Raw genomic sequence first — 26418 nt, 5'->3', positions numbered from 1 at the left:
AGCTGAGGTATTGTCCCGGGGGCCCTGGCAACCAAACAGTGTGTGACCAGGACAATCAGATGTGTAGGTGGTCCACACGGAGGAGGAAACATGGAAGAGCGTGGGGAAGGTGGACAGACTTCGATTCCTGCAGCGACCCAATTCCCTGTTCTCGAATGTTCTCTGGGAGGGTTTCGGGGTGACAGTGAAACCACCCCTTGTGAAATCCCCAAGACCCATCCTCTATCTTGATTTCCGGAAGGATAAGAGGATATTGTTCACCTTTGAGGATGGTTGAGTTCAGGACACCAAATGCAGAAAGAAAAATGAGCAGAGAGCACGACTTCTGAATGACAATGAGGACATTTTATTGAGAGTTGATTGGGTGCAGGAGGGAGGGCTGGGGGGAGCAGGGTGGGTGGGTAGACCCTCCAGAGGTCCTGTGGCTCCAGTCTCCTGAGGGTGGGGGGACCAGGACCTAAGGGCACTCGGAGTGTGACACTGTCTTCTCCACGGGGCTCCCCTCGTGTGTGACCTGGCAGCTGACCCTGTCGTAAGATTTCCACTCACTGGCCGTCAGGGCCAGGTAGCTGCTGGCCGCGTACTTGCTGTTGCTCTGTTTCGAGGGCTGGCTGGTCTCCACGCCCCTGGTGATGGTGGTGCCGTCTGCCTTCCAGACCACCTTCACGCTGCCCGGGTAGAAGTCATTGATGAGACACACCAGGGTGGCCTTGTTGGCGCTGAGCTCCTCAGTGGAGGGAGCGAACAGAGTGACCGAGGGCGCGGACTTGGGCTGACCTGCAAAGTGGGGGAGAGACGGGAGGTGACTGGGGCAGCGTCCATCGCGGGAGCCCCTGACCTCAGGAGAAGTGGGCACAGGTGCCCAAAGTCCAGTGCATGGATCCCAGGCGGGCCCTTGCTCCCCCGAGGTCAGGCAGCCATGGCTGGGGTCGCTCACCTTCTGTCGGGGGATCCTCAGTGCCCGACTCCTGGGAGTTCGGGGCTCCCTTGCAAGTCTCCATCTCTTGCTCAGGCTCCCACGTCCCATAAACCACATCCCACCCTCTGCTCCCTGGTGCTGCCTGGCGTCCACCCTGAGGTCCCCTCTTTCCTCTGGGTGTCTGTCCGTCCTGGGCATCTGTCTGTCTGAGATCTTCCCCTGGTTCTTGTCCGGTGTCCTCACACAGGCCGTCTGTCTGTCCCCGTTCAGGCTCTCTTCCCTTTCAGGGCGGGGGTTTGCTGCCCACAGTCCCTCTGACGCCAGCCCCACAGCCCCCAACCCTCTAGGGCTGCCACAGAGACCACAGAGACCCCTCTAGGGCTGCCAGGGTGGAGGGAGCGTCAACCCCGGGGCTGGGGTCCAGGGAGTCCCACAAATGAGAGTTTCCATGTGGGTGAATGCTGTGTTCTGAGCCTGGGGCTGTGTCTGTTCTGAGAGGTCCCCTGACCTGTGAAGTCCCGCTGGGGATCTGTCTGTCCTAGGACATCTGTCTGCCTGGCCGGGTCAGTTCCTGTCACCTGTCCCTATGAGGAGTCCCCACCCTGGGCGTCTGAGCTAGGGGCTCACGTCCAGTGTGTAACTGGGTGAGGCGACCGTTAAGGCCCGAGTGTCCTGAGGTCTGTGCGGCCTGGGGTGTCCTGCTTGCTGGGAGGAGGATGGGGACCTAGCACCCTGAGGCCACCTTCTCAACGGGACACTCGTCCACCCTTCCCCCGTGTACTGTTCCCTCCTCCTCTCGCCAAGTCCCCTGGCTTTGGGGTCCCTCACTAGCCCCCATTTGGGTCCCTGAGCAGAAAGATCCCAGGATGACACCCATGCTCTGTCCAGCCCTTTCCAGTGTCCTTCCCACATCCCTGGACCCGGTGCCCCAGCCTGAGACCCCCCATTCCTTGGGCCTCAGCCCCTCCGTTCTCCTCAGACCCCGGGGATGGGCACCCTGAGGAGGGAGCTGAGATGCCAGCATCCAGAGAAGAAGGGCCTGGAGGGAAGGCTCGGGGTGGGCAGAGCGAGGGGTGGCAGGAGGGTCACTGAGCCCGTCCCCACCATGTCCACCAGTTTCTGTGAAGAACGACAGGCTTGGGGGGGATGGATAGCCTAGAAGGGTGAAGGTGACAGGCTCCAGAGAGTGAGACCCCAGCCCCAGACAGGAGGAAAAAGACAAGAAAATCTGCCCAAATTTCACTGTGGACCCTGAAGAGGAGGGGAAGGGGGAGACTCACCCAGGACGGTCAGCTTGGTCCCTCCGCCGAGCACAGCACACAGTGACACAGCCTCGAACATAAACCCTCCTGACACGCCCTCCACCCCCTGCCCAGGCCCACCTGCAGCTGCACAGAGGCCCCAGGGCCACCCTCCTTGTCATGGGGGCTGGTCTGGCCTCGGGGAGGATGAGGGGGGGACCCCACCCCACCAGCAACTTCACCCCTGGGAAGCGGAGCTCCATCCATCCCCAGTCATGGGAGGTGCAGGAGAGACATCTGGGTGTCACATCACATCCCAGGGAACTTCCTTTCTTGGAGGAGGCGGTGGCCCCTGGAGAGCAGCTTGAGGGGGTGTTATGGTGGCAGAATGAGTAGCCTGTTTACAGCCCGGAGGGGATGGAGATGTGCCCTCTGCAGATTGAGGCCCGGGACATTCTTGAGGCTCTACTCGTCCTAGAGGCACGTCCAACACGGCCATGTTTGTAGTAACTTGCGTGTGTGTGTGTGTGTGTGTGTGAGTGTGTGTGTGCATCTAAAGGTGTAGCTATGAGATCCTACATTAGCACTTAGGACAGTCGTCTGTGATGATCTCGGATCCCATTCTGAGCTCCTGAGGAAGTGCATCAGTTCACAGACGAACCCACGGCACCTTCCCAGAACCTGATTCTGGACCTCGAGCTCAAGGGGCCCATCGTCCACCATGGACACTTGGACATGGGGCACTTGTGGTGGAGTCAGTGGTGGGCTGAGTTCTAAAGGGTCAGAGAGAGAAAGGCTGGCCTCAGTCCCAGGGCCTTGAAGGCAGCTGGGACCCTCCTGACACAAGTGGAAGGAGGGCTATCTAGGGGGAGTGTGGGATGAGTGACCAGGGTCAGGGACTGAGGGTCCTGTGCAGAGTGTGACAGGAAAGCCTGGGGGAGGGGCACAGGGCCGTTTCCCTAGGGAGGTGGGAGCAAGAGGGGCCCTGAGGAGGGGGACGCTCTAGAATGAGGTCATGGGGAATTACCAGGGTGGGTTTTGAGCAAAAGGACACATGGAATCGGAGGGTCATCATATATAGGACCGACAGGCTCTCGAGGGGGAACACAATCCAGAATGTGATGCTGAGGATTCCAGGGAAGGGAGCTGAGGTATTGTCCTGGGGCCCTGGCAACCAAACAGTGTGTGACCAGGACAATCAGATGTGGACATGGCCCACACAAAGGAGGAAGCATGGAAGCCGGTGGGGAAGGTGGACAGACTTCCATTCCTGCAGCGACCCAATTCCCTGTTCTCGAATGTTCTCTGGGAGGGTTTCGGGGTGACAGTGAAACCACCCCTTGTGAAATCCCCAAGACCCATCCTCTATCTTGATTTCCGGAAGGATAAGAGGATTTTGTTCACCTCTGAGGATGGTTGAGTTCAGGACACCAAATGCAGAAAGAAAAATGAGCAGAGAGCACGACTTCTGAATGACAATGAGGACATTTTATTGAGAGTTGATTGGGTGCAGGAGGAAGGGCTGGGGGGAGCAGGGTGGGTGGGTAGACCCTCCAGGGGTCCTGTGGCTCCAGTCTCCTGAGGGTGGGGGGACCAGGACCTAAGGGCACTCGGAGTGTGACACTGTCTTCTCCACGGTGCTCCCCTCGTGTGTGACCTGGCAGCTGATGCTGTCGTAAGATTTCCACTCACTGGCCGTCAGGGCCAGGTAGCTGCTGGCCGCGTACTTGCTGTTGCTCTGTTTCGAGGGCTGGCTGGTCTCCACGCCCCTGGTGATGGTGGTGCCGTCTGCTTTCCAGCCCACCTTCACGCTGCCCGCGTAGAAGTCATTGATGAGACACACCAGGGTGGCCTTGTTGGCGCTGAGCTCCTCAGTGGAGGGAGCGAACAGAGTGACCGAGGGCGCGGACTTGGGCTGACCTGCAAAGTGGGGGAGAGACGGGAGGTGACTGGGGCAGCGTCCATCGCGGGAGCCCCTGACCTCAGGAGAAGTGGGCACAGGTGCCCAAAGTCCAGTGCATGGATCCCAGGCGGGCCCTTGCTCCCCCGAGGTCAGGCAGCCATGGCTGGGGTCGCTCACCTTCTGTCGGGGGATCCTCAGTGCCCGACTCCTGGGAGTTCGGGGCTCCCTTGCAAGTCTCCATCTCTTGCTCAGGCTCCCACGTCCCATAAACCACATCCCACCCTCTGCTCCCTGGTGCTGCCTGGCGTCCACCCTGAGGTCCCCTCTTTCCTCTGGGTGTCTGTCCGTCCTGGGCATCTGTCTGTCTGAGATCTTCCCCTGGTTCTTGTCCGGTGTCCTCACACAGGCCGTCTGTCTGTCCCCGTTCAGGCTCTCTTCCCTTTCAGGGCGGGGGTTTGCTGCCCACAGTCCCTCTGACGCCAGCCCCACAGCCCCCAACCCTCTAGGGCTGCCACAGAGACCACAGAGACCCCTCTAGGGCTGCCAGGGTGGAGGGAGCGTCAACCCCGGGGCTGGGGTCCAGGGAGTCCCACAAATGAGAGTTTCCATGTGGGTGAATGCTGTGTTCTGAGCCTGGGGCTGTGTCTGTTCTGAGAGGTCCCCTGACCTGTGAAGTCCCGCTGGGGATCTGTCTGTCCTAGGACATCTGTCTGCCTGGCCGGGTCAGTTCCTGTCACCTGTCCCTATGAGGAGTCCCCACCCTGGGCGTCTGAGCTAGGGGCTCACGTCCAGTGTGTAACTGGGTGAGGCGACCGTTAAGGCCCGAGTGTCCTGAGGTCTGTGCGGCCTGGGGTGTCCTGCTTGCTGGGAGGAGGATGGGGACCTAGCACCCTGAGGCCACCTTCTCAACGGGACACTCGTCCACCCTTCCCCCGTGTACTGTTCCCTCCTCCTCTCGCCAAGTCCCCTGGCTTTGGGGTCCCTCACTAGCCCCCATTTGGGTCCCTGAGCAGAAAGATCCCAGGATGACACCCATGCTCTGTCCAGCCCTTTCCAGTGTCCTTCCCACATCCCTGGACCCGGTGCCCCAGCCTGAGACCCCCCATTCCTTGGGCCTCAGCCCCTCCGTTCTCCTCAGACCCCGGGGATGGGCACCCTGAGGAGGGAGCTGAGATGCCAGCATCCAGAGAAGAAGGGCCTGGAGGGAAGGCTCGGGGTGGGCAGAGCGAGGGGTGGCAGGAGGGTCACTGAGCCCGTCCCCACCATGTCCACCAGTTTCTGTGAAGAACGACAGGCTTGGGGGGGATGGATAGCCTAGAAGGGTGAAGGTGACAGGCTCCAGAGAGTGAGACCCCAGCCCCAGACAGGAGGAAAAAGACAAGAAAATCTGCCCAAATTTCACTGTGGACCCTGAAGAGGAGGGGAAGGGGGAGACTCACCCAGGACGGTCAGCTTGGTCCCTCCGCCGAGCACAGCACACAGTGACACAGCCTCGAACATAAACCCTCCTGACACGCCCTCCACCCCCTGCCCAGGCCCACCTGCAGCTGCACAGAGGCCCCAGGGCCACCCTCCTTGTCATGGGGGCTGGTCTGGCCTCGGGGAGGATGAGGGGGGGACCCCACCGCACCAGCAACTTCACCCCTGGGAAGCGGAGCTCCATCCATCCCCAGTCATGGGAGGTGCAGGAGAGACATCTGGGTGTCACATCACATCCCAGGGAACTTCCTTTCTTGGAGGAGGCGGTGGCCCCTGGAGAGCAGCTTGAGGGGGTGTTATGGTGGCAGAATGAGTAGCCTGTTTACAGCCCGGAGGGGATGGAGATGTGCCCTCTGCAGATTGAGGCCCGGGACATTCTTGAGGCTCTACTCGTCCTAGAGGCACGTCCAACACGGCCATGTTTGTAGTAACTTGCGTGTGTGTGTGTGTGTGAGTGTGTGTGCATCTAAAGGTGTAGCTATGAGATCCTACGTTAGCACTTAGGACAGTCGTCTGTGGTGATCTCAGATCCCATTCTGAGCTCCTGAGGAAGTGCATCAGTTCACAGACGAACCCACGGCACCTTCCCAGAACCTGATTCTGGACCTCGAGCTCAAGGGGCCCATCGTCCACCATGGACACTTGGACATGGGGCACTTGTGGTGGAGTCAGTCAGTGGGCTGAGTTCTAAAGGGTCAGAGAGAGAAAGGCTGGCCTCAGTCCCAGGGCCTTGAAGGCAGCTGGGACCCTCCTGACACAAGTGGAAGGAGGGCTATCTAGGGGGAGTGTGGGATGAGTGACCAGGGTCAGGGACTGAGGGTCCTGTGCAGAGTGTGACAGGAAAGCCTGGGGGAGGGGCACAGGGCCGTTTCCCTAGGGAGGTGGGAGCAAGAGGGGCCCTGAGGAGGGGGACGCTCTAGGATGAGGTCATGGGGAATTACCAGGGTGGGTTTTGAGCAAAAGGACACATGGAATCGGAGGGTCATCATATATAGGACCGACAGACTCTCGAGGGGGAACACAATCCAGAATGTGATGCTGAGGATTCCAGGGAAGGGAGCTGAGGTATTGTCCCGGGGGCCCTGGCAACCAAACAGTGTGTGACCAGGACAATCAGATGTGGACATGGCCCACACAGAGGAGGAAGCATGGAAGCCGGTGGGGAAGGTGGACAGACTTCCATTCCTGCAGTGACCCAATTCCCTGTTCTCGAATGTTCTCTGGGGGGAGGGGGGGGGGTTCCTGGGTGACAGTGAAACCATCCCTCGCAAGAGTCCCAAGACTCCATCCTCTATCTTGATTTCTGAAAGGATAAGAGGATTTTGTTCACCTCTGAGGATGGTTGAGTTCAGGACACCAAATGCAGAAAGAAAAATGAGTAGAGAGCATGACTTCTGAATGACAATGAGGACATTTTATTGAGAGTTGATTGGGTGCAGGAGGAAGGGCTGGGGGGAGCAGGGTGGGTGGGTAGACCCTCCAGGGGTCCTGTGGCTCCAGTCCCCTGAGGGTGGGGGGACCAGGACCTAAGGGCACTCGGAGTGTGACACTGTCTTCTCCACGGTGGTCACCTCGTGTGTGACCTGGCAGCTGATGCTGTTGTAAGATTTCCACTCACTGGCCGTCAGGGCCAGGTAGCTGCTGGCCGCGTACTTGCTGTTGCTCTGTTTCGAGGGCTGGCTGGTCTCCACGCCCCTGGTGATGGTGGTGCCGTCTGCCTTCCAGACCACCTTCACGCTGCCCGGGTAGAAGTCATTGATGAGACACACCAGGGTGGCCTTGTTGGCGCTGAGCTCCTCAGTGGAGGGAGCGAACAGAGTGACCGAGGGCGCGGACTTGGGCTGACCTGCAAAGTGGGGGAGAGACGGGAGGTGACTGGGGCAGCGTCCATCGCGGGAGCCCCTGACCTCAGGAGAAGTGGGCACAGGTGCCCAAAGTCCAGTGCATGGATCGCAGGCGGGCCCTTGCTCCCCCGAGTTCAGGCAGCCATGGCTGGGTTCGCTCACCTTCTGTCGGGGGATCCTCAGAAACTCTTCCATGTCACCCTCCCAGGTGACCCGGCCAACCCATTCCATCTGCAGCCTCAGTGTCCCTGTGTGTAACCAGGCAGCTCTCCTCCCTCCTCCTGGTCCCTGGAGTCTGACTTTGAAATCTGGCCCCGACCTCCTGAGCCCTCAGCCCAGCATCAGGCCCCCACATGGCTTCATCCTTCAGGAGCCCAGATGCCTCCTCTGTGAACCGGGGTCCCCCACCCCACCTGCCAGGATCCTGACTGTGTATGGAGAGGCCCCGAAGCGGAGCCATGTGCACAGCGGGACCTGGAGCCTCCTCTCCTTGTCGGGCACCGGCTCTGCCCCAGCCTGGCCTCAGCCGTTCTGGCGAGGGCTGGGTCTGCCTCACCATAGCCCCGGGGGCTCCTCCGAGGCCCTGCCCATCTCCCTGTACCTCTGCCCTGACTGCAAGGCCCCTCGCCTTGGCTGTCTTCTTGGAGCTGCTCCCCCAGAGGACGGCACAGCTGCCCCCATGCAGCACCTCTGACGACTCTGATTTTATGGGGCAGCTGTGAGGTCTGAGCCCCTGTTCGTGATCTCCTGAGTCTTATGCAACCTTTGAGGCAGGTGGAGGCCGACCCTTGGACAGGTGTGATCCCTGGGCCCCAGGGGGTCAGGGCTCCAGGGACAGAGAAATTCTGCCCTACAGGACTCGCTCCGTTCTGACCACCATCCTGGGAGCCTCTGGTCACCTTTTCCCAATTCACCTGTGTCTCCATGTCCCTGTGTCCTCACAGCCCAGCCGGGGCCCAGAGAGCCTCAGCCCGGAGTGAGTGGGACCCCTCTCTCTGCCCTCCGTGGGCCTCCCTCGGGCTGTTCCTCTGTGTCCCTGGAGGCTGGGTCATAGCTCCAGCCATGTCCCCGACCTCCTTTGTGGCCCTCAGCCCAGACCCTGGGGCTTGGAGACTGTCTCCAAGGCCACCCTAGTGCCCCTTGTCAGAACAAGCCTCTGGTCCCTACGCCAGTGTCTGCCCTAGAAGAGGGGAAGGAGCCCCCATTCCTGGGCCAAATCCCAGCCCAGGCCCCTGGACAGGCCATGTCCAACCGTTGGACTCTGGAGGTGGCTGCTTCTGCGGTTGGGGTCCTTCCTGCTGGTTACCCCAAGACGAACCTGCCTCCCCAGGCCCCAAGGAGAAAGGTGGGGGTCGGTCCTTAAGCTGGGAGGGCAGAGGGGAAGCAGCCCCCAGAGAGAAAAAAGTGACTTTCCCGAGACAGCAGAGGGTGGGACAGGCTGGGAAAGACGTGAGAGCCACTTACCTAGGACGGTGAGCTGGGTCCCGCCGCCGAAGATGTACCACGGTGAATGAGACTCAGACCAAAACCCGCCGGGCCAGCACCTGGGGCCTGTCCCCCGGGGGCCGGGCCGGAGCGGGGACCTGCTGGGCATGATGGGCTCAGAGCTGCAGCAGGCGGGGCTGTGTCCTCGGGCTGGGCAGCCAGCCCCCCAGAGGCTGGGGCACCCCTGGGTGTCCCCACGCCCAGCCCCCTGTCTGAGGCAGCAGCCACCCACACCTTGTCACCCAGTGTGTCCCCCCCACTCTGAGGCTGTCCTGTGACCACTGAATCCTCAGTGCTTATGGTGCTGCTGAGTGCCGAGTCCCCTCGGGTGGCCATGTGGTGTGGCAGAGTGAGTCCTGAGCTGGCTTGGACCTGCCCGACCTCTCCTGGCCTCATTTAAGGGCTTCTGGGTGTTCCTTCCCCATAATTTCCCACAGTCCAGCCAGGTAGCTTCCTCCCTGGGCCTGTGGACACCAGGTCATTCCCGGGGGGGCCCCCATGTGGGGACCCCCTGCCCTGTTGTCTCCACACATTGAGACACAGTTCAGTTCCTCCTCTTTCATGAAGCCTTCTGTGCTCTCTCAGATCATTGTCTTTCTGTCCATTTGTTTGTCCATCCATCATCCATCTATCCATCCATCATCCATCTATCATTCGTCCATCCATCCATCCATCCATCCATGTATCCATCATCCATCCATCATTTGTCCATCTGTCCAACAATGGTCCCCAAGCACCTGTCTGCCAGGCACTGTTTCACAGGCTGGGACGTGGTATGGGGAGCCCTCTTCCTCTCACCCCCATCTCTCCCTGAAACTTCTCAGGTCAAGGCCAACAAGGTCCCCATCCTGGTCAAGTCTGAGGTCCCTTCCCAGTCCCCTGTGTTTTCCCATTCTCTCTGCCTCTGACCCACATTGTGCACTCTGACAACTGCCCAGTGGTCTTGCATCCTTATTTCCAGTCTTGACCTCTCTTTCTGGCTCTAGATTTATGCACATTCTGCCTCCTGAATGAATCTCTGCTTGAATGCCCTACAGACACCTCAAACTCAACATCCCCCATCTAAACTCCTCACAGTTCCCTGCAAACTTGCTGCCCCTCATTGTTCTCACTTCAGTAGATTTCTCCTCAAGCCAGAGGCCTGGAGTCATCCCAGAATGCTTTCCCCTCATTGAATCACCCTCTGTGTTCTAGGCATCCTACTACAACACAAAATACCTTTAAAATACTCAGAAAAAGAAAAAACACCCAAACCTCACCCTAAGAGTTTATGATGACAAGAATCCTCAGGCTTTGCCAAATCTGATTGTATCTCCCAATGAAGTTTATCTAAGTCAGAAGGTAACCCTTTGCATTGGGACAAGAATTTTTTAAATTCAGCGGTGGAACTATTTGGTCATGGTTGTGTTTAAGGTGTGCACATAAGATTTTTGAAACAAAATTTAACAGAACAGCAATATAAATTCAACACTTATTTCTGATTAAAGAAAGCAAATATCCAGCCTTTTATTAAGTTAATTATCTAAGGAAACATCCTCAACTTGATAAAGAGTGTCTCCCGAAACTTATAGCAACCTTCACGTTTAAAGGTAAAACCATCTTAAAGGTCAGGGTTCCCACTCTTACTTTTATTATTCAACATATTCTACAGATTCGAGCCAATGAAGTGAGATGAGGTGGGGGAAAGAGTGTGTTAGGAAAAATGAGATAAAATTGTTCTTTGCAGATGATGGGCTAGTTTACTTCAAAAAACAAAACAAAACAAAACAAAACAAAACCCAAGACAATCAGCTGAAGGACTATTAGAACTAATACAAGAGTTAACCAAAATGATTGAACACAAGAGCAATAGGTAACTATTGAGGAGATGAAATTTGGGAAACACTGACAACCTCAATAAAAATTCTATTAAAAGCCCTAGGAATAAACTTAACACAAAATGTGCAAGATTTGTATGGATAAAATATAACACAATTTGACTAATGGACACAACAGCAAAGACATCAATTCCCCTTAAATGAATCCATATACTTCATGAAATTACAAGCACAACATCAAAGGAATAATTTTTGAAAATTAGTGAACCGATTCTAAAGTCCAACAGTAAGAATAATGATGGAGAATAGACACAAATATCCTGAATGAGAATAATAACGATGGGGTTGTTCTCTACCAGGTATCGAAACACATTGTAAAGCTACAATAATTAAAACAGGGTAGAAAGGATGTGGGAATTGATCATTAGATCAACAGAACCACAGAGAGGATGTGATAAATCCATAATTCATTATTGGATAAAAGCTATGTTTGTATTCAACAAATACCTGATGATTGGCTCTCCATTTGGAAAATATATAAGGTTATATTCCTACCTACACAAAAATAAACTCCAGGTGAAGTAAAAACAAACACCAAAACAATGAAAGTACCTGAATAAAATAGAAAAAAAATAGAAATGAATATGCCTTCCTTATGTTTGCCACAGATCACAGACACTGTAAAGAAAAACCACCAATCTGACATGTAAAAATTAAAAAGGTTTTATGGTGAAAGACCCCACAAACAAAAGGTGTAAAACAGATCAGGGAAAAATATTTACAATGTACATACTTAATAAGGGGTTACTATCCCAAATAGATGGAGAGTTTCTTATAGATCTTTAAGAAAATACAACCAAACGAACGAAAAATAAACCAGGCAAAATTATGACTGGTGAATTCACAGAAAAAATAAAATCAGTCAATAAAAATATGAAAGAAAAATAAATTTCACCAACGATCAAATAAACAGACAACAAACACTTTTGTTCTCATTTTTGCTCATCAGACGTGCAAAATAAAAAAAGATCCACCCTGTCACATTATTGGCAACAATGGAGAGAGAAAGGCACTGTCATTCACTGTGGTGAGAGTAAGTTGGAATAGACTTTTGGGAGGACCACTGGCATCTCCTATGAAAATTTCAAAGCCTGTTCTCTCTGATCCAGCAATCCCACTTTTAGGCATCTATCCCATGGAGATACACAGTGTAGTTAGTATGGGTACACAGCTACACACGTGGGGGTTTCCATGTAGCATCTCTTGTAATTTACATTTTTAAGTGGAAACAACCTAAATGTCCATTAACAGGGGAATCATTAAAGGCATGCTGCTTCATCCAAACTTTGAAGTCTTAACAAAGCTGTGTGGAGAACATGGGGGATCCATATGGGCTGATACAGAAAATCTCAACAGACTGTTGAAAAAGCTAGTTGCAGGCTAATATACTTCTGTGCTTAATCTTTTTTTAAAACACATATTACTCTGGTATTAAAAATTATTTTAGAAGATAAAAATGAAATATATCTTCTTGTGAACATTTTCATAACTACAGAAAATTATAAAGTAAAAATTGAAACTAGGTGAAATCCCACCTAGTGCCAGAGACACACCATTGACATTTTTCTACATTTTCTGACAGGCTTTTGAAAATGCACACATACTATAAAAACCCAATTTCAGAAATACAATTTTGGAGGTTTGTGTAAGATTCCTTATGATGGATATTCCATGCTGTATTTTGTCACACCCTTTCTGCTGGATATTTAGGTTATTTCCAGTTTTCTCCCATCATTAATAATGTTGAGTTTCTTGCTTGTAAACCTTTGGTTACATCTTTGGTTGTTTCCCCCCACCCTCTGCTCAGGATGAATTCCTAGAAGTGGAATTACACAATTTAAAGAAATACGCTTTCTTTTATGACTCACTGCATATTGCTAAAAAGGGTGTACATTTTAGTCTTTTATAGACTGTTCATGACTGTGCCCGTTCCTCCCCATCATGATAATGTCACTTTAAATTCACTTGCCAATTCCATAGGAGATATTGGTACCTGGTCACCGTGGACCAGCACCCCCTCCCCATTGACTTTCCACTGCCCCTTCTCCATCCTCTAATCTGGCCTCACACTGGTCTCTGATCTGGAGCCATTTTTTCAAAACACGAACCTGACTCTGACAGCTCCCCACTTAAATCCTTCAGTGACTCCTCCTGGACACCAGGATAAAGGATGAGGTGTACAAGACCCCGGCGGTCTGCACCCCACTCTCCCTGGCTCCGGAAGCTTCCTGCGGGCCTGTGCCACCTCACTCTCCTCCTCGGATCCCCCACCATTCCCTCTGCCTGGAGCGCCCCATCACGTGTCAGCACCCTGGATCTGTAAGACCAGCTCGGGCATCCCCCCCTCCCATCTTACTGCTCCTAAAATGGCCCATGGGTCTGCCCAATGCTTGGACATGATCCCACTTGTTTCAGGCTTGGCCCCAATAAACTCTCAGGAACTTAGTTGAGGAGTTGGCCTCCTTGGGGGACACCAAGCCAAACCTTTGCTTCCTTCTCTGGACGCCTTGTAGACTGCCCCTTCTCCTGCACCATTTTCTTAAAACACAGGACATGCTGGCCTGTTCAGTCCTGGGATTTCTATAGTCCTGGGACCATGCCCATGTGCTGTGTGAACTTGGGCAGGTTACCTCACCTTTCTGGACCTCTAACCCTGTCTGTAAGATGGGGATGACGGCAGGACCTGCCTTGTGGGGCTGCTGCCCCTAAAGTGATTAGTGCCTTCTGGGTACGTCCTGCCCCTGCCGCCCTGTTTCTGTCCTGCTCAGAGGTCCAGGGCGAGGCAAGTGAGGCGCCAGTCTTGGGCACAAAACTTAAGGGATGCCAAAAAACCCCAGTCATTGAGATAAATAATACTTTAATACAATATTAAGAAAGAAAAATCAATACAAACAAATCCACACTAGACAAAATGTCAACACTTTAAATAAAGCCACTGTCTGCTCAGGCCCCTTCTTTACGAATGATTCTCCCTTCTTGCCCCTCTCCTCTATAGTCATTCACCCCTGCGCCCCGTCAAAGGGACCTCCAGTCCCCCTGTACCACAACTCCCTCGGCCTCTTACCTGTCCCACAGTCTCCGCAGGCTGGATGGGATTCTTCCTGCCGGGGCTTCCTTGTGGGGGGCCATGCTGCCATCGGGGGCAGCAGGCCATGGATTCCCATGGCCAGGCCCAGCACTATTAGAGGCCAGGGCTGCCTGGGGACAGAGCTCTGACCCCTGGGGTCCTCATGTGCCCTCAGGGTCAAACGCGCCTCGGCCAACCTGCTGGTGTGGGCTCCCTGGAGGGGGATCGGCAGGTGCCCCCAGTTCCCCTCACTGGCAGTGGCCGTCCCAGCTCATCCTGGCCCGCATGGCCCTGTCCTCTGCCTGGGCCTTTTCTGTCCCTGCCCCCAGCACCCGGCCCCCTTCAGAATCCATGGCTGTTACTCCTGGGGCCTCTCCCAGCGGGGCCTTTGCTAACTGCTCTGCTGTGGTCAGGATCCAGGGCTCAAGGGCTTCACAGCAAAGCCCGCCCACCAGCCCCGCCCCCGGGTCCCTGCCTCGGGCACATCCGCCCTGTTCTCCTTCCTTGTTCTGCGACGGCATCCCCGGGCTGTGGAGCACCTCCCTGGGGCCTGGAGGGGCCAGGGAGGGCAGCCGAGTGCCCGTGGAATGAGTCAGTGAGGCCTAAGTGCAGTGGGCTGGGGCTTCTCTTCTGACCAGTCCTCCAGCTTGGTCCCTGCAGCCTTCACTCCGGCTAGTCAAGATCGCCCTTCCTTGGTTGGTTTGGCCAAGCCTGCCTGGTGTCCTTGGTCAACTCCTCACTCAGCTTCTCAGCCAGGCAACGGCCCTGCGGGAGAGATTCTATACCCCTCGTTCAAGGAGAAATGTTAAGTCATGAATGTTGACACCATCCAGACCGAGGTTCCCTCTGGATCTCAGTTTCCTTATCTGTAAAATGGGGGCAGTTCCTTTACGGCAGGAAGGCCGTGAGGATCAGTGTGATCACGTGTCTGCTTAGGTTGGGGTCCGTTTTGAAGCCCAGGAAGATAACACATGATACAGTGATGAGAGGGATGCTGTTTATCCAGTGCTGACAACCGGGCCGGCTCCCTGCTGAGCTAAGATTTTTTTTTTTTTTCTCCCCTGTTTGAAGATGAAGAAATTGATGTTCAATCAGATTCCGTACTTTCCTGATGCCACACCGTCAAGAGGCCTGGCCCTCACACAGCTCCAGGGCGTGCCCCTCTCTCTAGGTCCCGGTGCTGTATAGGAAGAACTCCAAGTGGCAGGTTGAAAGTTTCCACTTGTCACAGCCAGCACCTACCCTCTGGCTTTCCAGTTGCTCTCTGGCCACAGGAGCTCTAGTACCTATGTCAAGTCCAGCTCTGCAGCCCTCCCAATCTTCTGTTTCAGCAAATCTGAAAGAGGCCTCCCAGGGATGAACCCCAAAGTGACTTTCCTGGGAGGGCCCTTTCAGAGGTGTCTGGCCCGTGTTTTGAGGCCGATGCTCCTTAACTTTCCTGCTACATTTGGTGAAAATCAGTCCAGCCTGTTCCATGGGATGCGTTAACAGGCACACAGCCTGGGACTTCATTTCCTTCACATAGATAAGGGTCCCTGGGAGACAATGTCTACAGATCTCTGTATTTCTGCACGTCTCACGAGCAAAGGAACGGATTGCCTTTGTTTTGGATCATCTTTTCGAGGATGTTTGTGTAATGAACGACCTGGAGGGTAGAGATAGCATCTCCCTCTGGAGCAAAACATGCTTACTGTCCGGCAGAAAAGATTTGGGGTCCCCAGCTTGGATGTGCAGGTGTCTCCTGTCCCCTTTGCATCACCCTGTGGGGCTCAGAGAACCAGTGCAGGGCGATGCTGATATGCCGGCTGCCTCTCTTGCTGGGAGTGACAAGCTGGCCTTTGTCTCCAACCCAGCATCTTGTGTCCACCAGCATCTGTGCAACTGTGGCAGGCTCACTTTTTAGCTTACGGGCAGGAACAAATCCCAGACCCTCCACAGCTCTTGATAATGACGGTTGTGATGGGGGAAGGAGGGAACGAAGGTGATGATGGTGATCAAAACCTCACAGTTTGACCAAACTCATAAAGCAGCTTTGGAGGAACCCCAGGCTGCCGGGCCCGGTGCTGAGGGCTGGACTACACAGCACACACACACAGATCCCTGGCCTTGAACATGGGCCAGACACTGAATGGTAACGGGGTGTGGGCGCTCTACCAGCCATCATGCAGGATATGGGGGAGCCCCTGGGAGGCCCTAATCCAGTCCAGCTTCTCCCCATTGTGGTGCTTGGCCCACTCCAGCCTCATACCTGGGTTCCTTGTACCTTGGGGCCTGGGGTGGGGTTCCTGCCAGGGTCCAGGCTGAAGCTGTTCCCTCACAGCACCCCTATGTGGGTGTGACACTCACCCACTGCCCGGGGCCCAGAAGCTGTGGTTCCCCCGAGGACAGCCCCAGGTCTTGGGGAGAAGAAGGGGCTGTCCCTGAATTCAGTGACCCCAGCTACTCCCCATAACCTGCCCTGCACCTGCTGTTGCTACAGACCACATATTCCTGTGGTGGCCATGGTCGGAAATCCGGGTCTGGCTGGTCCCTGGAGACCCTCGGGGGATGGGCAGGGCCTTCCCAGCTGGTGCAGCTGCAGCTCTGGCCGCCCGGGCCTGTCCCCACACCCTCCCTGGACCGAGAATGGCCGAGGGCTGGATTCAGGCTGAGCCAGAGAGGTCTGGGTCCAGCTCTCCTGCTCAGCAGACCCCGTGCTCAGGGTCCCTGGCTCCTCTGTGCCCCGCCCCCACCCGGCTCCCCTGGAGCGGAGGGGTGTGTCATGTCCCGTCACTTCTGCCCTGCTCCCGTGTCAGAGGGCGCCCCCTGCCTCCTGCTGGTCAGCCCCCTGCCCATTCTCCATCCCACAGGCCCCAGAGACCCTGCCTATAGTCACAGTGGACTCTTCTCTCCCAGGCCCAGGTCTCCCCAGCTCCCCACTCCCCTCCATCCCCAAAACTTAAGCGCTGGTCCTTCTCTTAACATCTTCAGCGTTTTACTCTTGGGGCCTGGAGGGTCTGAGGCAGAGGGGGACAAAGTGTCCATCTGGAGATATGACAAAGTTTCTGGAATCAGGATCTGGCTCTGTGGTTCCTGAGTCCCCTCTGAAGGGTGCCCGGGGAACCCTGAAGATCCCGGCTCCTCTGGCAGTCCTGGGGGTGCAGCCCCCCACCTGCACTCTCCTCCAGCAAATGGGGAGAGAATCCTGCTGCTTCTGGAGATGTCACAGACTCACCGACCTGGTAGCTCCTTCTACAGATGAAGAAACTGAAGCACAGAGAGGGAGAGTTTCTTTCCTAAGACACACAGCTACTTGGTGTAAAGACCGTGTCCTGGGACTTACCAGTACCAGCCGGAGACCTGGGAGGACCAGACTTTTTGGACATGGGGGAGGGCCCAGCCTGGAACTGGGGGCTTTGGAAAATTTCCGTGCTTTAACCTCTAACTCTCCCAGTCCAGCCGTCAGGGATGCAGCCCGACGGGGAGGGCCTGGTAGGGGGCAGCAGAAACCAGCTGTCAAGGGAAGCAACGCCCAGAAAATGTGGCTCTCAGAAGTGGGAGGAGGGAGACCTGGGGGTTGGAGTGGGGGGTTCCTGTGAGGGGGAGGAAGGGGTGCAGGGGCTGGACTCCGTTCTTCATCTTCCTGGAGCCCCGGCTTGTCCTGGCCTGGGGGTTGCTTAAGGTGAGTCACACCAGTGCATGGTCAGATCCTGACTTTACTTACTGTTTCAGTGCTTTACTCATATGGATTTTGGGGGGCTTTAATTTCAATTTTAAAAAATATTGCATTAAATATTATTTATCTTTTTTTTTTTTTTTTTAATTTGGCCGTGCCATGGGGCTTACGGGATCTTAGTTCCCCGACCAGGGATTGAACCTGTGACCTTGTCAGTAAAAGCATGGAGTCCTAACCACTGGACCTCCAGGGAATTCCCAAAATATTATTTTTCATTTTCATCATTTTAATGTTGATCTCACCAGACACATCCTTTAATTTTCAGTGATTTATGACGTTCCTCAAAATGCCCACTAACACGTTTACTTGTATTGACAAATACAGTGGGAAGGCTTCTAACAGAACTTGGTCCGAATAGTACATTTGGCAGTGAGGACTGGCTGTGCAAATTAGATCACTCGGTCAGACTTTACCATAGATTGAATGATTCAAGTCAGCAGCCTCAGGTTTTGGAGGAAGCATATACTCAAAGCACATGATAAGATGCAAGTATTTTTCTCAAAAGATACCGTATTGGCAAAGATGCACTAAGATGACAGATATTTAAATTTTCCCTAATCTTTATATCTTCTTACACAAGGGGCCTCTTAAGTAAAGGAGTAATACATTTAACTAGTAAGTTCTGCTCAAGCCTTCTCGGTGTTTATCTCCGAGAAAATGAATGACAAGTGGCTGGGTGACACCTCTCTGAGGGTGGTTCCCCGAAAAGCTGACTCTGGGATGGAGCCGGCTTGCAGGCTCTCCCAGTATATGAGACAATGAGCCCTCATCCCTGAGGGGTCTGGAAGTGCATTGAACTGCCTCCCACACGAGTCCTCTTGAAGTCGGGTGGTGTCCAATCCTTTGCTTTCCACAAAATTACGAGAGTATGAAACGGAGCTGTCAGCTGATAAATCATTTAGAGAAACTATTTTTGACCATCAACCATGAACTATTTTTGGCATATAACTAGGAAGGAGTTCATATCAGGCAGTGACACTGTATTACAAGACTCCTATTGATGGACCAAAGTTTCTCCGTGTTTCATATAGAAACGCAAGCCAGGACAGCTTTGATGCTGGACTTACTTCATTCTAGAGGTAAATTATATTAATTGATGGATCCATGAATCAACACTAGTTAATAGTTATTTATGAAAATGTCAATGCATTTATGTTGTTTTGATCAAACTCTGCTGCTAATAATTAACAATGTGGGAGAAACCTTTTGGCACTTAAAATCACGGGAATTGAAACAAATTCAAAAATTTTAAATGAATGTACATTATTATGACAGAGATGTATGATAGGATAATGAATGAGATTTTCAGGTATGAAAATGTATGAGCAGACCAAATGTAGTAAGGGATGTGGAATGAAAACAAGTCTAAGGAGAAGGAAAGATGGACGTTATAGAAGAATTTTAAGGACAGTGGATATCAAATCATGATGATTTTTAGACTCCGATGAATATATGTAAAGGAGTGATGTGAACATTTTACAATCTTCTGATGACAATTTTCAGATGTCAAGTTACAAGGGAGCAGGCATCGTGGGGAAGCCCAGTTCTTAGAGGGTTGTGGGCAATGGTGTTGAGGGCCTGCCTCAGGGTGTTGCAGGGAGGCCCTGGGTCTCAGTGCAGGACGAACAATCACAAGTGACAAGAATGACCTCCGTGAGTCAGGGGCCACCAGCGGCCACCAGGGGCCAGAAGCTTTCCTTCCTGTATCTGGAATCTTCCCCCCACTCCTGAGAGAAGCCAGTGGAGAAGCTGAGCCTGGAGAGGGGACACGGCTGTCCTAGGACTCAGCTGGCAATGGGAACCCTCTGGCTCAAGGGTGCTGACGACAGTCTCCATGACTCAGGACCGAATCCCCACTCGCCATTTCTCAGCAGGATAAACAGAGGCCCTGAGAGCACAGAGGACACCCGAGCCTCAGGCCTGCCCTCCAGCTGCTGCGAGGTGGGTGGAGTGAGCGCCGAGCCAGGCAGGGAGGTTAGGGTCTCACTTCCCCATCTGCCTGTGTCACCGTGAGTCACTGCCAGCTGCTCCCACTGCCATCAGCTACTGCACAGTAATAGTTGCCCTTGTCCTCGGCCTGGGCCCCGCTGATGGTCAGGCTGGCTGTGTTCCCTGAGTTGGATCCTGAGAACCGGTCAGGGATGCCAGAGGGCCTCTCGTCATCATGGTAGATGACCAGCACTGGGGCCTGGCCCAGCTTCTGCTGGCACCAGTAAGCACTTTTACTTCCAATGTTGTTCCCCCCAACACGTGATCCTGGCCGTCTGTCCCAGGGACACTGACACCAAAGGCGACTGAGTCAGTTCATAGGAGGACACAGTGCCTGCAGGAGAGAAAAGGACAGGTGGGCTGGAGGTGAAGAACCCATGTCCAGAGACCCCCACCTGCTTGGCCTGGACTAAGCTCCAAAGATTCTCTGGGCCCCGAGGGCGCCCCCTCCCATCAGTCTCAGCCCCAGTGGCCCATGGGCCTGGTTGATGGATGGAGCCTCTGAACAAATGAGAACCCCCCTCACTTTCTCTGGCAGGCGCAGCCCCTCAGGGCTCACACACACAGTGAGCACAGTGGGGAGATTTCAGCCCCTCCAGCTCCCCATCCTGCGGCAGGGCCAGGAGTCTCCTGACCCCACGGGCAGCGCCCTGCTGAGCTCAGAGTCAGGGCCACGCCTGTCCCCGAGTCCTGGGCCAGGTGTGGGTGGACCCTGGGGGCAGCACCTGTGCAGTGAGCCAGGAGGCCGAGGAGGAGGGGGGTCCAGGCCATGGTGGAGGCACCCCGAGTCTGCTCCCCGAGGCCCAGGCTGGGCTGCGTTGCTCCCAGGCCTCTCTTATCCCCTTGCTGGAGAGAGAGCTGCTGGGGATGCCAATCAGCCTGAGCCCAGGGGGGCTGCCTGGGGAACTCTGTGGTTTCAGAGAAGGGCTCAGCCCCCAGGGACACGGAGAGGGAGGGGTGGCCCCTGCAGACCCCACCTCGGCCCGGGGGGTCCTCCTCCACCTGCTGGTCCCATGGTCTGGGGGTGACATCTCCACCCCAGTCTGAGTCCTGGCCTCACTCCTGGACGGGCCTGGCCACTGAGAGCTCAGAGGTGTGTCTGTATTCTCTGAACCCATTCCATGGGTGACGCTAGGAGGCTTAGACTGTACAGGATTCTCACCCGGATCACAGCTCCTGGGCCCAAGACTGAATAAAATTCACGGTTTGACAAAGCACATGGAGTGTTCCAGGCCATCGCGGTGCTGTGTCTGCCCTGGGCTGTGAGCTCCTGGGGCTGTGTCTCAGTGTCCCCATCGTGCCTCAGGGGCAGGAACAGACAAGGGGCTAAAAGAAATGCTTGCTCTATGAGAGAATGAGAGGGGGCTTCAGGGTTTAATAACTCTGCAAGGGAATGTCAATCCTAATCCATTTCCCTTCAGTTGCTGGGAAAATATATACGTCATAAACATCACAATTATGGAAAGCTGATTGAGTGACTGCTGTGTGTCAGATACTGGGAAACAGGAAGTGTGGAAATTTCTGGTTCCCCCCCTTCCCTGTGAGGGGTAAGTGAAGGGACAGGTTGGGGGGGCAGTGGGAGAGCTTCCAGGGAGTAGGAGCAGCTGTGTCTGGAGGACGAGAGCTCTGAGCACAGGGAGGGGAGTGGCAACGTGTGGTCACAGGGAGGATGAGCATTTCTGGACTGCGGTGGCTTTTTAGCGGTATTAGGTGGGCTGGCAGTGGGTGTGGGGCAAGGAAACAGGCACCGTCTCCAAGAGCAGGACTTGGGACACACGGAGACAGAAGTATGTACTTGAGAGTGAAGGTGACACTGTAGAAACAGAAGGACACTTGTCCTCAGGTGTGAGGTCCTGGTTACTCCTTCCCCGGCACTGCAGCCCTGACGCCCAGGACACCACTCCTCCAGGTGGCTCTGCCGGGCTACCTCTGCTGCCCCCTGGTGGCCGCTCCACACTGGAGGCGGAGACTCAGTTCTAGGTGTAGATTCAGAGCGCACCGCTCAGGTGGTGATTCCCTGATCCAGGGATGGTGACCCCAATCAGGAATTACTCCCCGTCCGTAGCTCTGTCTGCCTCATGTCCTGGCACGAGGGGCTGAGATTACCCGTGAAGATATGAACGGGCTCATCTGGAAGAGGAGGGGGCTGGGCTCACGGAGGCATCCCTGCTCCTATATGTGGGGTGGTGGGAGGTCACGCAGGTGAGATGGGCAGTTGGTGACACCACCCTCAGGGGGTGGCTCTTATTGGTGCCAGCTGTGGGTATGGGCCTGATGCGGGGTGGTGGCTACAGCTCCAAAGGCACGGTTAGGACCACACCTACCGGAAAATGTTCATTCAGACCCACTTTGGGCTGGCACATTCCCTCCAGGGAATTCAGCATGAACAGGACACAGTCCCTGCTTGAAGGGTGTTTCCATCCTGTGTGTGGGGCAGTGCAGGGGACACAGTGGCTTTGCACACCTGGCAGAGAATCTCCACCACCGTCACCTACACATTGCCTGCAGTGTTTATTTAAAAGCCAAACACTTGCTTCTTCAAGGTCTCTGGCTGTCAGGTTTGACCAGGTGGCCCAGCGCTGTTCTATGGGATGTAAGGGTCAGTTGGCTGGAGTTTATCTCGGGGAACTCTTGCTCTTATAAAGGATAGAAATAGCAGGAATTGATGCAGATCCTTTCCTCTTGAACATGGTGTGATAGCTGGAGCTGCAGCAGCCATCCTGAGGTCTGTCATCCACAAGAATGAAAGCAAGGCCAACATATAGGGACAAGGGACCTGGATGCTGGCAAGATCTTGGGTCCCACGTGGAATCTGTGATCACCCAGAGAACAAGAGAAGTCTTCCCTCAGACTTATCTTGGTGAGACTACAATAGGTCCCGCCTGTTCATGCCTCTGCTTTTCATCAGTGAGTCCTGAAATTAAAACAAATATGTATTCCGACCAAGCAGGGAAAGTCTGAGCACAAATGCATCAGTTAACGAAACTAGTGATGGGGAAAGAACCCCATCATGGTGTGTGCTGTGGGGATAATTAATCCAGAGAAGAGACAGACAATAACAGGCAGGCTGCTCTGTAATCAGAGGTTGGGGGCCTCCCCAAAGGGGTAACTCTGGAGCTGCCCTCAGGACCGGGGAGAACCAAGTAGTAAGAGGTGAGTGTGGGAAGGGCTGAGTCTTGGCCAGTGGGGAGGAGTTGGCTGTGTTGGAGGATCTGAAAGGACAGGGCAAACTTGAGGGATATGGGATGTAAACCCAGCTCAGGGCCAGTGTAATATGTTCTCTGAGCTAAGAATTTGAGGGGCAGGAACGACATGTATCAGGTGGGGCAAAGGGGATTCACACGTAATAAATCTGGGTCTTTGCAGCTGCTTAACACAGGATGGAGCCCGGGGAGCAGGAACAGGATTGACACAGGTGGGTTGAGACCACCCCCTTGGCCTTCCCTACTTTACCTGAGGGCTGAAGAGGGCTCTCCCCTGCCAAATATCCACCATGCAGCCGTGCTGGGGCTTTAGCTGCTGCATGTGCCTCTGGTCCTGAGCCCTGTCTACTGTCCTGTGTGGCTGACCGGTCACTGCCTTCCATAAATGTCTGCAGATTTGCTGCTGTGACTGGGAGCCCAGGACTCGAGGAGCTCACTTGACAGGGAAAGGCAGGGGCTGAGAGAGGGAATGACAATGCCAAGGTCACTTGGGGGCTAGAGAGAAGAGAGATGTCTTAATCCCTAAATAATAGCCTCTTCTGAGTGTTCTAGAACCAGACTGGGCCAGGAGGGGGCTATGGGAAATTCTCAGCCTGAATTGTAGATTCTTCCTGTCAGTTCTCCCCACTGCCTCTGGGGGCGCTGCTGCACCTCCCCTGGGGCCGTCTGACACCTGGGAGGCCGACAATGCCCTGCTCCCCGTGGGGCTGAACAGAAAGCCCAAGGACAACACACTCCAGACTCAAAGCAACCAGAGCAGCCTTTTCATGATCTCTCCTCTGGAGGAATCCTGGAATTACTGCTTAGGTCTTAGGGATTCAGTGCATAAAATATCATCTGTTGCTGATTCATGGTCCATGAGTGTGACAAGTTAATTGTACATTTAATAATCTGTAATTGTCAATACTTTTTGAATGTAATTTTTTCCCATGTGGTTTCCATCCTCCAAATTAGACATCCGCCCTCATGCAAGACAGGAGTGCACTTGGAGGAAACTTTTGGCTTTTCTTTAAAAAAAAAATCCACAGGTGACATTTTAATATTTCTAATGTGGACCTTTCCCCTGGAGAATCTAGAATTCTGTGTGAAGCAGGAGATCTATGTGCCATTGTTCAGGTTGTCACATGTTTGTTTAAGCATTCTCCAGGGAAATGGTCTTTGGGTGTAAATTCACTGTTTTCCAAGGTCACCCAGAAATTTCCTCATTGTATGTCTGCGAGTTTGGACACTGGCTTTTTTTGTGAGGAAAGCCATGCATTGTAGGATGTCAAGGTTTTATTTCTTTACAAGAAGGAGAAACATATCCAGCCAACTGATGGGTCAATAGCTGTGCAAAAATCAACCCAGCTCCTCCCCGGATCCTGTTTCAGATGAAGACTAAGGCTTTGGTATAATGGGGGTGTCTACTGTGAAATTGGGGCCCTACTTTGAAACAGAACAGATGTTCTCGGTGGTCCCCATCACTTACAACACCTACTCATAGGACAGCATGATAGTGGTGACAGTTTTCAGTCATCTCTTTGGATAGAGAAATCGTTTTTTGCCAGTTTCTTTCACAAACATTCTCACCGTAGCTTATTGGTCTCCAATGCACTTTTTATAAAAATTCAAGGACAACCAGATCTAACTGGGGATTTTGAAGAGCACATTGTGGATTTAGGTGGGAAACAGAGAATTGGGGGTATATATAACCTCCTCGGGTCCCTGATGAGCATGCTGGGAACAGCTGGCCAACTTAGATCGGGTTCCCTGGAAGCCGACTCTGAGATGTTAAGTGCACGTCCTGGAAATCTGGAAGGAGATGAGGAAGGGAGACTGGGCAGAGGGGAGGGGACCCAGGATTTGGTCACACAAATGAGGACTCAGGGTTCTGCAGGAAAGTTAAAGCTGGCCCGTTCGGGTCATCCTAAACTGAGTCAGAGCCTGGAGATGGTGGCCTCAGGCATCATTCACCTGACCCTCTCTGACCAGTGGGATAAACCGGGGTGGGGAGCAGTTTTCTGCACCAACAGCATTTCCCAGTGAGGGCACCGCTGTGAGTTGTCACAGGCTCCCAGCAGCTGTGGATGAGTAGACGAGGCCGGAAGAGAGAAGGAGGTAGATGCCAGAATGCCCACTGCTCTGGTGTGTTCCATTCAGAATCCCAGCTGCCATGGGAGCCTGGGGCTTCAGCATCAGATGGGATGGGACATTCTGTAGTCAAATCCTAGACAGTTGGGCCAAGAGGGGCCCAGTGACCACGATATGGAAATGTGGGGAAAACTATCACTGGAGGGATGTGTCCCTCTGTCTGTCCTTCCATAAGGGCCTCTGTCCGAAGTTCCCAACCTGGCCTGACAGCAGTAGGACAGCCTGGCCCTGCCAGCCCATAATCCACTCCTGACGCCCCTGTGCAGAGCCTGCCTGGAGGGCTGGGAGGAGGGGCAGCCTGGGGAGCTCAGATCTGGGGGAACCGGGCCAGACCTGTCACTGTTTGTCCACAGTCCTCCTGGGGCTGGAGGAGAGTATGAGCCAGACGGGGAGGGGGTTTGTGTCTCACTTCCCCGTCTGCCTGTGTCACTGTGATGATAATCACTGCTGTCAACTGACCCACAGTAATAGTCAGCCTCGTCCTCGGCCCGGGCCCCGCTGATCGTCAGAGTGGCTGTGTTGCCTGAGCTGGAGCCAGAGAATCGGTCAGGGATCCCTGTGGGCTGGTTGCTACCACCACAAATGACCAGCACAGGGGCCTGGCCTGGCTTCTGCTGGTACCAGGAAACATAGCTTCCTAAGCTGTCTCCCTGGCAGGTGATCCTGGCCGTCTGTCCCAAGGACACGGACACCGCAGGTGGCTGAGTCAGCTCAGAAGAGGCCACAGAACCTGCAAGAGAGGAGAGGAGAGTGAGGGTGAGGAAGAGGGTCTCATCCCTGCAGCCTCATGCCCCCTGCAGCAGCTCCTGTGCTGAGCTGAAGTTCAGGACCAGACTGAGCTCTGGTCACTTTTCGGGCTGAGCCTGGGGGCAGCACCTGTGCAGAGAGTGAGGAGGGCGAGCAGGAGAGGGTTCCAGGCCATGGTGGAGACGCCCTGAGCTCTGCCTCTGAGCTCACAGCTGGGGTGGGGCCTCTGGGCCTCTCTTATCCTCAGAAGGGCTGTCCTCATGCAAATCTCCTTCCTGCCACCTCTGGCCTTGTGACCGGCTCCCTGCTGAGCAGAGAACAGCTGGGATCCAAGGAGGAGTTAAACTGGGACCTGAGTTCCAGGCCTGAGCCCAGGTCCCCAGAACTCTCTCTGGTGCTGAGTGAGAAAGGCTGCCCCTGCCCCAGCATGTGCGCACACCTCTCAGTCCGCTCCTGGGCTCCCCTCTGGGCCTTGGGGACACACAGGCGTCCTCTCTGGGGATGAGGTTATCGTGTGGTGGGCTGGACAGTGCCGGAAGCTGGCACTGCGGGGACCACGGTCATGCTGCTGCGAGAGCCCAGAATTCCAGCAGCAGACACAGAGACACTGGTCATGTACCTCTGGCAGAATTTTTATTATATTTCTTTAAAGTTTTTGTTTTTTTATTTTTCGAAGTATAGTTGATTTACAATGTTGTTTTAGTTTTAGGTGCACAGCAAAGTGATTCAAATCAACATATATATTCTTTTTCATTTTATGTTTAAAAAAAAAAGGAAAAATGTCTGCCTTATCTAGACCTAGGCAAGAATTCTTGGACT

General features: G+C 54.1%; 1 protein-coding gene and 3 gene segments (V, D, J or C); all 4 read right to left on the bottom strand.

The window, feature by feature from the left end:
- Positions 1-326: 326 nt before the first annotated feature.
- LOC118880188 lies at positions 327-2260 on the bottom strand. The segment is given in 2 exon segments: positions 327-777; positions 2200-2260. Coding segments are annotated over 2 exon segments (381 nt in total).
- Positions 2261-3687: 1427 nt separating this feature from the next.
- Positions 3688-5563, bottom strand: LOC118880187. The segment is given in 2 exon segments: positions 3688-4080; positions 5503-5563. Coding segments are annotated over 2 exon segments (381 nt in total).
- A 1371-nt stretch (positions 5564-6934) lies between these two features.
- Positions 6935-20290, bottom strand: LOC118880185 (immunoglobulin lambda-1 light chain-like). Its single transcript, XM_036823686.1, is given in 6 exon segments — positions 6935-7388; positions 8851-8892; positions 15805-15816; positions 19565-19775; positions 19777-19853; positions 20245-20290. Coding segments are annotated over 6 exon segments (708 nt in total). The 3' UTR covers positions 6935-7068.
- A 1270-nt stretch (positions 20291-21560) lies between these two features.
- LOC118880078 lies at positions 21561-25798 on the bottom strand. The segment is given in 3 exon segments: positions 21561-21649; positions 25262-25582; positions 25729-25798. Coding segments are annotated over 3 exon segments (456 nt in total).
- Between the last annotated feature and the right edge of the window lie 620 nt (positions 25799-26418).

This window comes from Balaenoptera musculus, chromosome 14 (genome assembly GCF_009873245.2).
Source record: "Balaenoptera musculus isolate JJ_BM4_2016_0621 chromosome 14, mBalMus1.pri.v3, whole genome shotgun sequence".
Classification (NCBI taxonomy): Eukaryota; Metazoa; Chordata; class Mammalia; order Artiodactyla; family Balaenopteridae; genus Balaenoptera; species Balaenoptera musculus.
This window is presented reverse-complemented; position numbering and strand designations above follow the sequence as displayed.